Genomic DNA, 17358 nt, shown 5'->3' on the forward strand with positions numbered 1-17358 from the left:
GGAAAGAAATCCCACAAACCTTAAAGTGCACTTGAAAAGCTCACACAAGAAGGCTAACCTAGCTTACCTTGAGAAGGTAAGGGAGCACACTCAACCCTCATCCCCAGAAAACAGAAGCTAACCCCAGGCAAGGTAGTGTGATGCATCCCGAGACAACAGGACGGGGATATCTACATAACTGTGTGAGTCAATTACCTTCAAAAAGTTTATCAATTCACTTGAACCAAAATTACGAACACCCGGTGCTGCGAGAGTTAATAGTCTCATTGGGGCCAAGATATACATTTTATAGTTGGCTGGTATCAATGGTTGTTCATCTGCCTTTATTTATTTATTTATTTATTTAAAGAACCCATAGGTGGGAATGTGAGTTGTCTGTCTCTGCATGTTAGCCCTGCGACAGACAGGCGACCTGTCCAGGGTGCAGTATGGTAGCTGGAATAGCAACATACCCAAGGATGAGCAGAAGAGAATGACTGATATGATGAAACTGGGATTTTGTTACACTTAATTATTGCAAACACAACTAAAACTATAACTGAAACTAATCAAAACTAAACTGAAACTAAGGATTTTCAAAAAATAAAAACTAAACTAAACTAGCAAACAATTGGTAAAAACTAATTAAAACTGATATAAAATTGAAAATCTGAAGTCAAAACTAAATAAAAATAAAAACTAATGAAAATTGCAAAACTATTAAAACCCTGGTCCACACTAGCCCAGACAGATTTAAAAACGGCGTTTTCATCTGAAAATGCTCCCCATCCACACTAGTGTTTTCAGTCGTTTTCACGGAGTTGTGCATCCACATTGAAACGGCCGAAAATGCTTACGTTCCAGTACTGTGCATGCATGAAACGCAAGACGATTCGATCTCCCTCATTTCTGTCTGCTGTTTATTTACTTTCTGGCTCTTTGAAACGTTGCAGCAAAATGTTGAGGAAAAGCACCGAGTTTTTAAAATGGACTAACAATGAGGTGGAGTTGTTGCTGTGAGTAACACAAAAGTACAAAGTTGCAAAAGCAAGTGAGAATTAAAGAATTTGAAGAAAAGCTATCTGAAGCATGTACAAACTCATGTCAATCTTTAATAGGGCTGTCAAAATTGAGAGCAAACAAAACAACAACTGTATAATGCCCTCCAGTATCTTAGTTTAATTGGTCGCTTGACTGCATCACACGACTAAAATGTGTCATCGTTTTCGCTGTCCACACTGCGACGTGAAAGCACCGTTTTCAAATGCATGCGTTTTCGAGAGCGTTTTCAAAACGCTGTTTTCCTTGAGCGAAAACACTGTCTCACTGTGGACGGGAGGCCAAAACAAAGAGAAAACTATGTGTTTTTAACCAAAAACGCATTAGCGTGGATCTAGCCTAACTCAATAACTACAGTGGTCCAAACCTCCTCTGGCATGAGCTTAAAGACATGAGTCTTTACTTAGTTAATTTTGACAACAACATTGACTTTGATGCAAATTTTTATTATTATAATAAAAGCAATTCTCAATGATATTCAAGAAGAAATTTAGTAGTATAAATTTGGATGGTATTTACATACTGCATTTATGTAGTAGAAGCATATAAATCTTGTTGAAATTGGAAATTATTAAAAAACATTTAATCATCGGTTTCAATTGACATAGTAAACCTAGTCAGATTACTAAAGAAAGTATAACCCTTATTAACAAAATGGTTTTTCCAAATGCTCATTTTTCAATAACAAGTGGATTGCTTTTGAGTGATGGAAGTTATCAACTTCCTGTTTTTTGGATTATACATAATTCAGATGTTAATTGTTCATTTAATGTGTGAGTAAACCACCTTGAAAATGCTGGTTGAAAGAAAAAAAAGTTTTACAAAATACAATGAATAAAGTTTCGCAAAAGGCAAGTAAAAACACTAACTTTATAAGAAGTTTTTACATAAGTAAAATGTAATTAAAAGTAAAATTAGCAACTATATTGAAGTTACAGATGAAGTCATATAATAATAAATAACAACAAGAATGTAAAAGAAGCAGTGGGAATTGCTATAATTAATAATATTATTTAGAATAATTGTTACAATTATACATTTAAGTTATTTTTAAAATAGTGATAATGTCAGAATTGAACATATTAAAAATTCTTGAAGATATCAATAAATATTTTGTAAGAATAAGTTGGCTAGTTGGCTAGTACAATTGTTGGCTACTACAATTGTTTCCTCGTGTTTTTCCACTCCCCTTCATTACCCCTAGTGTGTATTTAGTCTGTGTGTTTCTGTTCACTCATGGTCAGGTCATCTGTTATGCTCACCATTGTTGCCATCAGCCCAAATAAAGGCTCATTTTTTGTTGAAAACCATAGTATCACTCTCAGCGTCTGCTTCTTGGTCCTGAACTCTAAAACATTGCCGATGATGATACATTGATGGAGGCAATTCTCTGCAGTAGTCTGGGGCTGTTGTGGATCTCTTCAGCTTCGGAGCTAGGCCAGGCCAAGGAGAAGTTCCAAGCCGAGAGTTGCCCAATCCCTCCGCGATGCCGCAGCAGCGGCAGCCAGTGGTCTCCGCCTGCTGGTCTTGCTACGCTGTCACCCGCAAGTCCATCATTCACGGCTCCCTCGCCATTGCCTGCAGTCCCACAATTCACAGATCCCTTGCCTTCACCTAAAGCCCGGCCCTTCACAGATCCCTCACCGTCGCCTGCAGCCCCACCATTCATGGCTCCCTTGTCATCATCTGCTGCTCCATCATTCGCGGTTCCCATGCCGCCGTCATACCCAGCATGCTTGTGCCTGCCAAGTCACCGGAGGATTCTTGATCATGTTTACACAAGCACCTTCCCTACGTTGCATGTGGTCGGTTTCCATAACTACCTAAGAATGGACATTTGTGCTGCCCATCTCTGTTTTATCGCCGCCGCGGCTTTCTGCATGGTCAGACTGCAGAACTCTGTAGGGACTGTTCCTGATCTCCAATGTTTTGTTTTGTTGGGTTGCCGGTTCGATCCCCAGCTCTGTCTGTCTTGGTTGTTGTGTCCTTGGGCAAGACACTTCATCTTATTATCAATAAGCAAGTATCTTCTATTGATGATGGCCAGAGGGGTCGAAGGGGCCTCGCTTTTGTCAGTCTGCCCCAGGGCAGCTGTGGCTACAACTGTAGTTTGCCTCCACCACTGTGTGAATGTGAGAGTGAATGAATAGTGGAATTGTAAAGCGCTTTAAGGGTCTCGAAAAGCACTATATAAATGCAATCCATTATTATTATTACTACAGACACAATAAAATAAGCCGCTTATTTCTGCGTATATCTACAATCTAATTTGTTCAGTCACAACACCTAGTTCATGATATCAGGTCATGGTTAAAACCTAGATCGAATGCTTAATGGTCTTGTAGAGTTGACGTTTTTCAAGAATTGCTACCTGCTGTGGTCAAAAAGAGCTAATCTTTGAGTTGATCCAGATCCATTTAAAATTAAAGCTGAAAGCAGTGTTAAGAGGGCCCTCGCACCCCAGTGCATCGAGTCATGCCCAACACCTACACCCAGCACGTCTGATATCACATTGATGGAAGTTATGCATAATACCACGAGCTAAATTTCATCTCGTTCAATGATGATTATAGTCGTCCCACTAGGTGGCGCTCTAACCATTACTGACAAATGGCATATCAAAAATTTGCGAGCTTGACTCTTGACTCATGCCTGCCACGTTTAGGAAAGATTGGACATTGTGTTTTTGAGTGATAGCAGATTTCTTCTTTTTGGCAATTTATTGAAACTCCACGTTCCGCCATGACCACCTGGTTTCAGCAAACATAAAAAGCTTTGCAATTTAACGTCACAAAGGTCTTTAGATTCCATGCACCGGAGATCATGTCAATATGATAAAATCCCTAGGAGGAGTTTGTCAAAGTACGAGGCCACTTACATTTTAAAATGGCTGACTTCCTGTTGGATTTGGGATATTGCTCCAAGAGACTTTTTTGTACATTGTGATATCTTACGTAAGCTTACCAAGTTTCAGACTCATAAATGAAACATAGGGCAGGGGCTGGTTGTTTGAAATTTTGTAGGGGTGGCTGTGGAGTAATTTTGCAATATTCCATGAAAACAGTCGCATAACAAGAAAGCCTACCTCACATTGAGGTGTGTGCAAAGTTTGAGCTTTCCAAACCCCTCAAAAGCTACTTCCTGTTTCATAGTGAATCACCTTGCCACATGGTTGCGCCGTTCAATTTAAACTCACAATTTTCATCATGAGGGACTGATGTTTATTCTCACTGCTTTTCAGGTTGATCTGATCAACCTGTCAGGAGAAGTATATCAAAGTGTAAGACATGATATTTCCCTTTCCCACTAGGTGGCACTCGTACTATTCCTGACAATGGGTATATCAATCTGTTCAGGACGGATACGTCATCATGTCTGTAAAGTTTGGTAGTGATTGACTACCAGACTGGATTTCTTTGAGTTATAGCAATTTCGTTCTTCACAGCAAAACATCAATGTTCAACATTCTGCTGGGATCACGCCCTTCTGCGAAAACTCAGTTTGCAATGTATTGCCAAGACCAACACCTTAAAGCTTTCCTGGATAAATCTGAGGCTACATGGGTCACCCACCTCGATACTGTACTCCAAAGAGTAAAACATGACATTTTCTGTTCCCACTAGGTGGCATTGTCACCGTTGTAAAATATATCAGCTGAAATGTGTTCAGGAGCAGAGTCTTGTCATATGTCAGAAGTTTGGTCCAGATCAGAAGATTTATATGGGAAAGAGAGGAAATAACATTCTCATGGCGAATGATCAAAATACGCCGTGGCGCCACGGCCACACCCTAGAGTGAAAACTCAAAAGCTCCGCAATTTAATATGACCCAGGTGTGTAGTTGAGACTGACCTAATATGAAGCTGATCCAATCAAATTCCTATGAGGAGTTTGCAAAAGTACAAGGCCTGGAAATGGCAAAATCAGAGCCAAAATGCCACCTTCAATCCAAAATGGCGGACTTCCTGTTGGGTTTGCGTCAATGGGCCCAGTGACTTTTTTGTTTCTCTCAGCATGATACACGTGTGGGCAAAATTTCATTCATGTAGTTCAAACTGTGTATTCATAGGACTTAATTTAACAACGTATAAGTGACACTCCAGAGCCATTTTGTACGGCCCATGTGTGAAACCATTATAGTACAAAATCTTTCACCAGACCTGACATATGTGCAAAATTTCATGAGTTTTTGAGCATGTTTAGGCCCTCAAAAGTCACTTGTTTTGTCTGAATAACAATAAGAAGAAACGGAGCAGATACAATAGGACCTTCTCAGTGCTCGGGCCCTAATGAAAGAATTGCTAAAAAAGTTTTTTTGGCTTTGCCACCAGAACGTCATGACAGTTTGAATACCTGACAGAAAATGAAAATGAATCTGGCAGTAAAACAGCCTGTTTCAGTTTAAGCCTTGTTTTCAATAAATTGCTGCTCAAAAAATGAAAAACTGAATTTCAGGTTAAAGCTTTCATTTCAACAACCGCCAAACAGCTAAAAGAGCAAATGAGAGCAGATAAACAGATTCCACACAAAGATGTAAACACAAAGCGCGGCCACGTCACATCAGAATCTGTGAGGTGTTGCCTTTCTCACCCGACGGCATACATAGACACTCTGTCGGGGCTAAAAGTCCACATCTCACAGACTCTGATGCTGCACGGTTCGTCACTCTCCAACCAAATTTCACTGAACCAACAGCAAAAGAAGATCAGAACTACGCTTCACATTTGATAAACATTGTCATGAGTTCCCTCTTACTTTTGCTGTTTTGCTTAAACCACGATAAAAAAAAAAGAAAAATCACACTTCCTGCAGAGCTCTCTCTCTCCGTGTACTTCAAGAACAGATTCCCATCTCAAATCTTTCTTCTGCATTGTTCACTTGCTTATTAGGTATCAGTTTACCGTTTGTGTTCAGTGCTGTCAGCTGCTGTTTTGTTGTTGTTGTTGTTTTTTTCAAAAATGGAATCCGACAAGGAAACGTAATTTTTGTTGTTCAATACTGAAAAAATTTAAACTTTTTAAAATTTATGCAGAACTGCAAAACACTTAGCTGTGTATCTAATAAAACCTATGTAACTCTGCTCTGCTTTACTTTAGCAGCATCGGGTAATGTTGGGACACTTACACGTCTGATGAAGTCTCAAAAGTGTCAGTACTGATAAATTATCAAAATTATAAGTATTTCTGACAGAGGCAAAATTTCTCTGATTCAAATCTAATCGAATCAAATCGGGGATCAAATTGAATCAGGACCTTGTGAATCAGAATCGAATAGATTCTACAAATCAGTGACGATACCCGGCCCTAGTCCGCACTGTTCTAATCTGGTACTGTCAAACCTTATTGACTACCACCACTTAAACTGAAAATTTAAATACTCCCAGCTAATTGATTCACATGCAAAACAGATGTCATCCCAGATGATTTAAAGAGCTGTATTGTTGCAACAAAAGTGATTCATTTTTCTTTACATTTTTAAGTGCAAGTCATAATCTGGAGCTCACACAAAGACCTTCATTCTTCACTATACATTACAAACTTCTTACTGTATGTTGGTGTAGGTGATGTTGTTGATGGTGTTGTGGCTATGGAAACAGGAAAAAAAAAACAGCAGTTAGATTATAGCATACTTTTTGATATTTCAAATTAATATTTTCAAATGCAGCCAAAGAGTCTAATGTACATCATCCTTGCAACATTACATATTTTAATATCAAGTGTTTGCTTTAAGGACATGAAGCAGAACACTTAATGTGCCGTGGTTATATATTATCACTGTATAAGCTTTGGTCATAAAAGGAAGTTTAAAATTATATTTGAACATTTATAAATTATTAACACAATTTGAACTGTTGAAAGATTTTTTTAGGTTTGTAAGTACAGTGACTACACATCTTTTTGTAATGACATTTACTGCAGAACAATACTTTAAAGAAGGAACAATGAAGCAAGAAGAATGTTCACATACCAGGAGTTGATGGTGGACATGGAGCAATATCTGTGGAGGACAATTATGGTTTTAAACTGTTCATTTTCTAGTCAATGACAAAAGTGATTAACAGCAAAAAAGAAAACCAAAAACACAAATGACAAAGTGACAAAAAAGGAAACAAGAACACAGCATTGTTTCTAACAACAGAAAGTTTACAGTGAAGCATATGTTTAATACATGATCATAATGACCATAACCATAGCTATATGTTGATGAACACATGCTGGTCAGATACATTTATTAAGGTCTTTGGTGAAAGCACTTTTCTCTAGCAACAGCTAGAAGATTTCAGTGCTTACCTGTGATTGGTTCACAGAACTCTCCAGTAGAAGGAAGTCCTTTTATGCACCCACATGTTTGGGAGATGACATCACCACAGGCACCGTATACTCCACACTTATCACATGACCAAGCAAACTGGTCCTCACACCGGCACTGCAGCCCTCCAGTGGAGTTTGGATAGCACCCTTTTTAAGACAACACATACAGTTCATAAGTCATACAGGATAACATGAACACTATTACATATGACTGAGTACAAAAGTCAATTAAGATCAAGTCCTTACATGTGGTGAAGGTCAGGTTTTTCAGTGTGAAAGACTCAGTGATGGTTTGGGTTAGGGAGACATTTCTCACAATGTGTCTGAGTACATCACTGAAATCTGGGGCCACACTGGATGCTGGGATGTGTAATTCAAGGACTATATCAAAGTCCATTGGTGCTGTGAAGGAAAAAAGGGGGAAATTCATCACATAGACCTGTTACAATGATGGGAGATGTCATTTAATATAAGATATTGTGTTAAGCCGTGTATATGTCAGATTATCAAGGAGTTTAGATTTGTTTTCCAATAATTTACTCCAGTCAGCTCTCCTCATTCGTTACATGAGACAACCTAATATATAAATAAGCAGTGGTGCAACGGATCAAAAATCTCACGGTTCGGATCGGATGAAGGTTTTAAGTCACAGATCGGATCAATTTTCGGATCAGCAAAAAAAGAAAAAAGACAAAAGTTTAACATTTAATTATTGAAGTATTTTTTGCCTGTTAAAACATTCAACTCAAGACTCATTCCACACAATTATATAAAAAAATTATGGTGCAAAATAGGGCAGTACAGTCTTTGTATCTACCACTCAATTCTATTCAATTCCATTTTATTTATAAAGCGCCAAATCACAAAAACAGTCGCCTCAAGGCGCTTTATATTGTAAGGTAGACCCTACAATAGACTAGTGCACTTTAGCATATGCTACTTCCGGTGCGGAAACTCCTGTGGGGAGCTTTGTTTCCGGTGTCCTATTCGCGCCTTGTTTACGGTCCAATACAAGTTAAGCAAATGAATGAATCAAGCAGCGATTTACATTTCTATAGATGTCTTGGGCATTTACCCAATATATCTGTAAATGATGTTCATCGACTTGTCCATATTTTTTTCCCGGCGCCTCAGAGCAAAAGAGAAAAAGGATTCAAATGTTATATTTCTCAGCTGTCCCTCGTTTATCGCGGGTGTTATGTTCTAAAAATAACCAGCGATAGGTGAAATCAAGTAGCCAATTTTATTTTTTGACGGTGCAAAACGTTTCGTGGACATACAGCACTGCACTTCAGAGTCACACTGCTAGCGATCAATGCAGCGATTCTGTACTGTACAGGAGAGACGGCACGGAGGAGATCGTCTGCAGCGATCAGGACGCAGGACACAATGTGACGTAAAAAAATAAGCATGCAAACTTGCACTAAAAAATCTGCGAAACAGCGAGGTGAAAGGTGAACCGCGTTATAGCGAGGGACCACTGTAATTTTGAAGGTAAGTCACAACATACCCTTCGTAAATACTAATGTATAGAAACCCTTACCAGCAATCATTCATTTTTTGTGTGGCTTTTTTTCACGGTTTGTTAACATGCTGTGTAGGTGTGTACTTGACTAGCTGATATCGACATAACGGGGAAACATCTGGTTTGACTATTCTTCACCTGTAGTTTGAATGCTGAACATTTGCCTGTTTAAATCATAAGACCAGTCACTATACAGAGATGTGCTTCTGAATGTGGACGATGTGTCTTCTGCTGCAGTGATGCAGTTCTGCTTGTGTTGAGTGATGTAAACAACTGATCGATCTAAACTCTTTAAACGTCAAAATTGATCATTAGATTTTTTATGACACAACAGTGGTGAGTGTTCCCACCTTCTGCTCTTTTTAACTTAACGCGATCTTTCCGTTTTCGAGTTTTGGACATGATTTTGGAGTATATCTTAGTAGCGACTGACCGCAAAGTAAAGCTATCAGAAATGTACAACCCTACATCCGGTCTCAAACCAGGAATTTAGCATTTTCTCGTGCACAGGGTCTATAATACATACCGCTCATTATATCGCACTTCCGTTGCTCTGGAGGTCTGAACGATCTTGCCACTAAAGTGGACGCGAACGGGATATCATAGCGTGGCTCAAGCACGTTCATCATAGTTTAAACCCCTTGTTTTGCACAATGAAATACGGCCTCCCGTCTGCAGCTAAACACCCCAGTAGCTTTTGTAATAGCTTTAGCCCGGTGGGATTGGGTAGCAAAGGGCTGCTTAAATACCGCAAACTCCTCTGCTCCTCCACTTGGACCGCTAGCGCTGGCCATAATTATCACTTGACAGACTGACCACGCGCACCATACACATACTTTTTTTCTTCTTTTTCGAATCTTCGGATCACGTGCGTGCCGAACCGTGGAGCGGGATCGGTTCCGATTACGGATCAACCGTAATCGGTTGTGTTGTGTGCCCACCTTATTACTAAATTAGGCAGAGCACTCTGAATTGAATCAGGACATAAAGCACGGTCTTTATCTTGCTTTATTGAATACTGTCCATCTAACAACTAGCCACTTAACGGGGCCTCCTTCGGACAACAACATCCGGTTCCAAGGTCATCACATTAAGACATAGCCATATCAATACATGACATCCCCCTTTTCCTTAGATTCAAACTTTAGTCTTAATAACTTTGATGTCTTTTTTTTTTCTCTTCAACATTGAACATTTTTTTCTTGTCTTACTTTCTAACAATTATATTTTCTAACTGTCTCACCACACGTACCCCTTTTTTTTTCTCCAATATATACATGTCGACATACACATATGAACTTGCAACTTGAAACTTGCCCATTTTCAGTTACCTCTTCACCTTAACATATTATAGTTTATTTCACCACAAAATCACGAAACCTCTCAGGTATCTTTTTAGCCCTTTGTGATCTACTTGATCTCGCTGGCCCCTGGGAGCCCTCTTGTGGTGTTGGAGTGAAGGTGTCAGTCTTTGTGGGTGTTTCACCTTCCTCCCTTTCAGGTATTGTGTCGTAGTGTCCTTCTCTAGTCTCATTTGTCTCGCATTTCTTCACATGTGTGGTGTTCCGGTGATAGCGAGCTCCTGTTGGTGATTCAATAATGACTTGGTTTCCAGTTCTGCTTACAACTTTGTGTGGTGTTGCGTTGAATGGTGTTGTAAACTTGTCCACTTTGTCTTGTTGAACCAGCACTGTGTCTCCCGTGTCAACTTTTGAATACTCAGCTCCTTTTCGTTCATCAGCATAAATCTTTGATTTTCCTTTCTGTTCAGCATCTCTGTCACGCACGTCTAACTCTGTTGTTTTTGCCTCACCGATGTTCGGTAACTTTCCTCTCATTTTGCGGTTGAACAGGAGTTCTGCTGGACTTTTGCCCGTGGTTGGATGTTCAATGCTGCGATACACTGTTACATATTTTCTTAGCTCTCGCTTCCAGTCAAGTCCTTCGGCTTGTGCAATCCTGATTCTTTTCATCAATGATGCATTTTGCCGTTCCACTTCTCCATTTGCTTGAGCCCATTTTGGTGTAGTTCTTATATGTTTGATTCCATTAGTTTCACAATATTCTCTGAACAGCTCAGATTTGAACTGTGGGCCGTTATCAGATTTCATGGTAACTGGTAGCCCATGTCTGCTAAATATACAGTCAATAGAGTCAATGACTTTTTCAGCAGTTGTAGATGACATTACATCATACTCATAGTACCGACTGTAGTAATCTATCAGTACAAGTATTGAGTGGTTCGAAGGTAGCGGTCCCAGTAAGTCTACCGCCACATCTCGCCATGGTCCATCCGGTAACAGTGTGTTTCTCAGTGGTTCAGGTGGATCTGGTCTGGCTACTATTTGACATCCGTGACAAGCTTTACAAAACTTTTCTGCAGCTTTGTCCATCCCTGGCCACCAAACTTTTGTTCTGAGATGCTGTTTGGTTCCAACAATTCCTAAATGTCCTTCATGAGCTAGTGAAAGTGCTTGAACTCTGAGGTTTTCTGGCAATACAATTCGAGTTCCCCGCAAAACTATGTAGCCGATGACACACAGTTCATTTGCAATGGAAGCATATGTTTTGCATTTTTCAAAATGTCCATTTTCAATAGCTCTTCGCACTTCTGTTAATTCTGAGTCTGTAGCAGAGGCTTCTTCAACCTCTCTTGTTGTGAGTGCTTTTGGAGTAGCATTAACTGCAACAAATCTCACATATTCTTCAGATTCATGCTTATGTATCTCTTTTGACGTGGTGTCAGACAGCAGTCTTGACAGTGAATCCGCAATGTTTTGTTTTCCCGCAATGTGCACTACTTTAAAATCATATGGTTGTAGTCTGAGAACCCATCTTTCTATGCGTGCACAAGGTTTAGATCTCTGGCTATATATGACCTCTAATGGCTTGTGGTCTGTGATGAGGTCAAACTTCCTGCCATACACATATGGATGTAGTCTCTCACATGCCCATACCAGTGCTAGGGCTTCTCTTTCTGTTTGAGAATATCTTCGCTCACAGTCTGTTAAACTCCGACTAACGTAGCACACTGGTACCTCTTCTCCGTTCTGTATTTGTATTAGCACTGCGCCCAAGCCTACAGGGCTCGCATCTGCTATGACTCTGGTTGGGGCTTCTTTGTCAAAATAGGCTAGGGTACCTGCTCTGGCTAACTCAGCCTTTAGTCTTTCAAATGCTTGCTTTTGTTCTGGCCCGAATGTAAACATAGTTTCTTTTCGAGTTAAACGTCTAAGTGGTTCAGAGAGTGTAGCAAACTGTGGTATGAACCTGCTACTGAAGCCTACCAGTCCCAGAAAGCTTCTCACCTCAGTAGCATTCTTTGGTTCTCGGGCTTCCACCACAGCTCTCACTCTTTCTTCAGTTGGGCCGATGCCTTTCTGTGTCAGCAGTATTCCCATGAACACGAGTCTGTCCATGTTGAACTGACACTTCTCTGAGTTTAGTGTCAGGCCACAGTCAGAGAGTCTCTTCATCACAGCATGCAGGCGCTTATCATGGGTTTCCTGGTCTGGCGCATGTATGATTACATCATCTGAAATGTTCTCAACTCCTTCAATGCCAGCTAGTGCATTGGCAATCTCATGCTGATATTGCTCACTAGCTGATGAGACTCCAAATATTAGCCTTTTGTACCGGTATACTCCGTTGTGCACTGCAAATGTAGTTATCTCTCTTGACTCCGGGGTAAGCTCTAGCTGATGGTATCCCCACTTGAGATCGAGTTTGGTGAAGATTGCAGAGCCGTTTAGTCCTTGCAAGATTTCATCCACAGTGGGTATGGGGTATCTTTCCCTGATTATTGCTTCATTTGCTTTTCTCATGTCTAAGCACATTCTGATATCATTGTCACATTTCTTTGGGAGTACCACTACAGGATTTACCCAAGGTGTAGGTCCTTCTACACGTTCTATAATGTCCATGTCGATTAGTTCATTAATCTTTTTCTCCACTGCATCCCTCAAATGATAAGATATGCGCCTCAGTGGCTGTGCTACTGGTTTCACATTTGGATCAATGTACAGGCTGATCTGTTTGGTGTTTAGCTTTCCTACTCCTTTGAACACTTTTGGATACTTTTCTTTAAGAGTGTGCTTTAAATCTGTGACAGCCGCCACATTTTCACCTATTTTCAACACTCCTAACTTTATGGCAGTCTTTTTCCCCAGGAGTGGTTCACCATTTCCTCTAATCACAATAAATTCAGCCTCTTCAGTCCTGTCACCAATCTTGATTTCGCATCTGAATGCACCTTTAACCGTGAGTGCCTGTGCTGAGGAATATGCATATAAATTCCTCTGCTCTTTGGGTACATATGAGTGACATTTTATCTTTTCAGCTTTTAGCTTTTCCCATATGTTGTCTCCCATCACATTACTTGTAGCTCCAGAGTCAACTAACATTTTCAACTCTATTCCCCCAACAGAAAAGGTAAGTTTCTCAGGTACACTATCATCATTTACAGTAAATGCATAATCATCTTGTTCAACAGCATTCACATTTTGTTTCTTTTGTCTTTTGGTACGACACATTTTTGAAAAGTGGTCCTTACCATTACACTTGTGACATGTTTGTCCTCGTGCTGGGCATTTGGGATCTTTGCCCATGTGGTCAGTATAACCACACCTGTAACATTGTCTGTCTGTTTTATTATCATCTCTCATTTTTCCTTTTGGTCTGTTGTTCTTCTCTTTCTTTGCTGTAAAAATCCGGCTGACCGTGTCCTCTTCTTTCGTTTCCCCGGCGACGCTCATCGCCGCCATCTGCTCCTCCACGCGTTCGCAGTGTGAAGCCACCTCCAACGTGCGAGTTAGGGTTAAGCCTGGACCCTCCTCAAGCAGCTTTCTCCGTACATATTCAGAAGTGCATTTACTCAGGATAGCGTCCCGTATCTGGTTATCATTGTCACCTTGAAAGTCACAGTCTTTTGCAGCTCGCCTTAAACGTGTACAAAATTGTTGCACAGTCTCACCTGGTGTTTGGGACAATTTGTGGAAAGTTTGGCGTGCGTATGCTGCATTCACTTGAGGAACAAAATAAGTGTTGAGTGCAGTCACCGCAGCGGTGTAATCCTTTGCCTCTCCCGTCTGTGGTAGAGTGGAGAAGACGTCCTGCACGTCTTGTCCGGCCAAGTGCAGTAGAAGAGCGCGTCTCCGCTGTCTGATTGCGTCTGTAGCATTATCCGTCAAAATAAGACCTTTCCCATCAGCAAACAACTCGAAGGATGTTAACCACCGCATCCATCTCGGTCCGAGCGTAGCTGGATCAGTGTAGCAGGCGAACGGTTGAATACCCGACTTTTCCATGTTAGCCCACAAGTTTTTCGCTAACACCGTACCGCCGCTGGGTCTACTTTTCACAAAAACAAATCCAGGTCCGTGTCATCCTCGTCGCCATTGTTGTGTGCCCACCTTATTACTAAATTAGGCAGAGCACTCTGAATTGAATCAGGACATAAAGCACGGTCTTTATCTTGCTTTATTGAATACTGTCCATCTAACAACTAGCCACTTAACGGGGCCTCCTTCGGACAACAACATCCGGTTCCAAGGTCATCACATTAAGACATAGCCATATCAATACATGACAGGTTGCACCACTACAAATAATTGATTCATAAACGAACTGTAATGCTTATCTTTCGTAAGTTTTATTACTACATAATTGGTCGAACTTTATCCCTGCAATAAATAAATGAATAAATGCATAAATAACCAAGATGTTTGTCATACCAGGAGTTGTTGTTGGACATGGAGAGATACCTGTGAATGAAGATAAAACATTTAAATATTTCATTTTCTTCTCCCTGTAAAAACGGTAATTTCAGTCATAATCAGCACCAGATTTAAAACATATTAAATATGGACACAAGCATTTTGCCGCACATTATACTCAGTACTGCTCAGAATGCAATCAGTTATGTAAAAAAATAAGTTGGTTTAAGTTAAAAACATTATAAAGAATAACAAAAAATAAACCATGATGATGATTCCAATAACACGCCTTTCACTAAAAGTCTGGCTGGAAACAGCCTTGAAAGATATCATTGTGGGAGAATGGGTGGCAGCTATACACAAGAGCCACTAAAGAATGTCTGGCTTATATAATATATACACAGTTATAAAGAGAAAAATTAAAAGAACGATTTCTGGATTAAAAAGAGATTACGTTAAAATGACTGTTCATGTGAGAATGTACTAAAGATAGAGTATAACCATATGTGACTGAATGTTGACGTGGTGGAATTTGAAGGTGAAGAATAACATAAAAAATGTAATGTAGTGATTTTAGAGTTTAGACTGGGAGGATGGAGATAGATATAGAGAGACGGATAGGGTGTGGCTGGACATTGGATGATTTTATGTAACCAACATGATTGGATGTCTAGATGGGGGGAGACAGAGGAGGAAGGTGAGTAGGCACTTGGCAGAGCATAAAAAACAGAGCACCCAGAGACACTCTTTCGTATTCCCTGCGTCTCCTCTAAGATGAGCAGTTCAGAGGATTGGATTTGAAAATTATTCTATTTCTTCAGCTACAAGCTGCTTACTTGTGATTGGTTCACAGAACTCTCCACCAGGAGGAAGCCCTTTGATGCATTCACAGGTTTGGGAGGTGACATTACTGCATGCACCGTATAGGCCACATTTGTCACATGACCAGGCAAACTGGTCCTCACATTGACACTGCAGTCCTCCAGTGGAGTTTGGATAGCACCCTGATAAAGACATTTAAGAGAATGACCAAACACAGCTCATAAATCATGCACCAGAGTATGAACACATTTAAATGTGATTCAGCACAAAATTCTTACATGTGGTGAAGTTCAAGTCTTCTAGTATTAAAGACTCAGTGATGGTTTGGGGGAAGGACACATTTCTCATATAGCCTCTGAATAGATCAATGAAATTTGGGGGCAGACTGGATCTTGGGAAGAGCAAGGTCAAGTCTATAATAAACTTCACAGGCACTGTAGAGGAGGCAAGGAGAAAATCACAAAACTCTTTCACAATTACGAGAAACAATTTCACATAATTTTTTTATTTTTATATCACATTTATCTAACATGTCTCTACTTCTATTGAGACTTTACATGTTAACGACTATTGAAAAAGCTGTCATGTTACAGTAATCTGTGGTAAATAGACACTCGTGCTTTAACCTCCCAAGACCCGAACTCTTTCGTGGCATGCATTTTTAATTTCTCTTTGCTATTTGGGCTGATTGGGACCTGATGAATTTAAAAACAAAAAACTACGTGATATTTTTTTTAACCTGATTTTTGTTTCTGAGAAAATGAGATCCACATATGAGGACATTCGGTTTAAATTTCGATAGAACAGTGGCAGTATAACGTCCTTGTAAGTGGATATCAGGCCCTTGTAGAGCAAAATTTAGTAATTTGGTCTAGACAACCCAAAATGTGATGTCCACATATGTGTACACCAGGTCCTAGGAGGTTAAATTAAATGTGTTATAACATATGGTGATCACTCTCATACACAACATATTTGTCACTACAGCTATAGAATTTTTGAAACATATTTCATAGCAAACTTCCGTATTAGGCAAAATTTTTTTAAAAAAAATCAAACATATGCACACACTTCTTGTTTTTTCTAAAGTGAATGAAGATTGGTGCCGTACAATTATCCCACCCTGTTAAATTTAAAGTAAAAGCAGTAATTAGAAGAAAATGGATTTTTTTCATACCAGGAGGGTTTGTTGGACTTGGAGAAATACCTGTAAACCAAGATAAAACATTTAATTATTTATTTTTAATACCCAGGAAAACAACACAATAACGGTTTACATACATCATCTTAAGAATTTGCTATTTGGACAGAAGTACAGGCCCATATCTCTTGATTTAAAAAAAAAAAAAAATATATATATATATATATATATATATATATATATATATATATATATATAGCATATAGCATCTATGAAAGAATGGATCTTTCTAAAGAGCTCACTAACTCACTAACTACAGAGGTCCAAACCTTCTCTGGCATGAGCTTAAAGACATGAGTTTCCTTGGCTGGGCAGCTGCAGCTGATCCAATTGAACATAAATAATTTAATTTTGAAAACAACAGTGATTTTGATGCAAATTTTTTATTATAATGATACAAACCATTCCGAACATTATTCCAACAATCAATTTAACAATATAAATTTGGATGCTATTTATATCTTGCATTTAAATAGTAGAAGTATTATTATTATTGTTAAAACTAAAAATTATTTAAAAACATTAACTCATCAGTTTGAAGTGATAGCCATGAGTAAGCCTTTAGTAACAAATAGAAAATGCAGATTTTTTGTTAGGAATTACGAGTCTTTTATAGAACAAAGAAATTGGTGTGATGTTTTATGGTGGTGGTGTACAGAAAGATTTTCAGTGTAAGGAAATGTAGGTCTATCAGTACTGTAGACAATATTTTTGGGAAAATCTACACCGTAATTGTCGGGCTGTAAGC

The 17358-nt window shown here is 39.5% G+C and overlaps 1 protein-coding gene across 1 annotated transcript in view; it reads right to left on the minus strand.

Moving 5' to 3' along the window:
• Nucleotides 1–15789, minus strand: part of LOC118455546 (uncharacterized) — a 36355-nt gene extending 20566 nt beyond the window's left edge. Inside the window, exons 1-7 of the mRNA XM_087835405.1 lie at nucleotides 15688–15789; nucleotides 15424–15591; nucleotides 14606–14635; nucleotides 7595–7750; nucleotides 7328–7495; nucleotides 7005–7034; nucleotides 6583–6621 (exon numbers count right to left, since the gene is read on the minus strand). Of these exons, the coding sequence (XP_087691531.1) occupies nucleotides 6583–6621; nucleotides 7005–7034; nucleotides 7328–7495; nucleotides 7595–7750; nucleotides 14606–14635; nucleotides 15424–15591; nucleotides 15688–15757 (661 nt within the window). The 5' untranslated portion in view covers nucleotides 15758–15789. The remainder of the gene's footprint in view (nucleotides 1–6582; nucleotides 6622–7004; nucleotides 7035–7327; nucleotides 7496–7594; nucleotides 7751–14605; nucleotides 14636–15423; nucleotides 15592–15687) is intronic.
• Between the last annotated feature and the right edge of the window lie 1569 nt (nucleotides 15790–17358).

The sequence above is a fragment of the Neolamprologus brichardi genome, chromosome 3, assembly GCF_056152115.1.
Source record: "Neolamprologus brichardi isolate AB-2024 chromosome 3, ASM5615211v1, whole genome shotgun sequence".
In the NCBI taxonomy this organism is placed as follows: Eukaryota; Metazoa; Chordata; class Actinopteri; order Cichliformes; family Cichlidae; genus Neolamprologus; species Neolamprologus brichardi.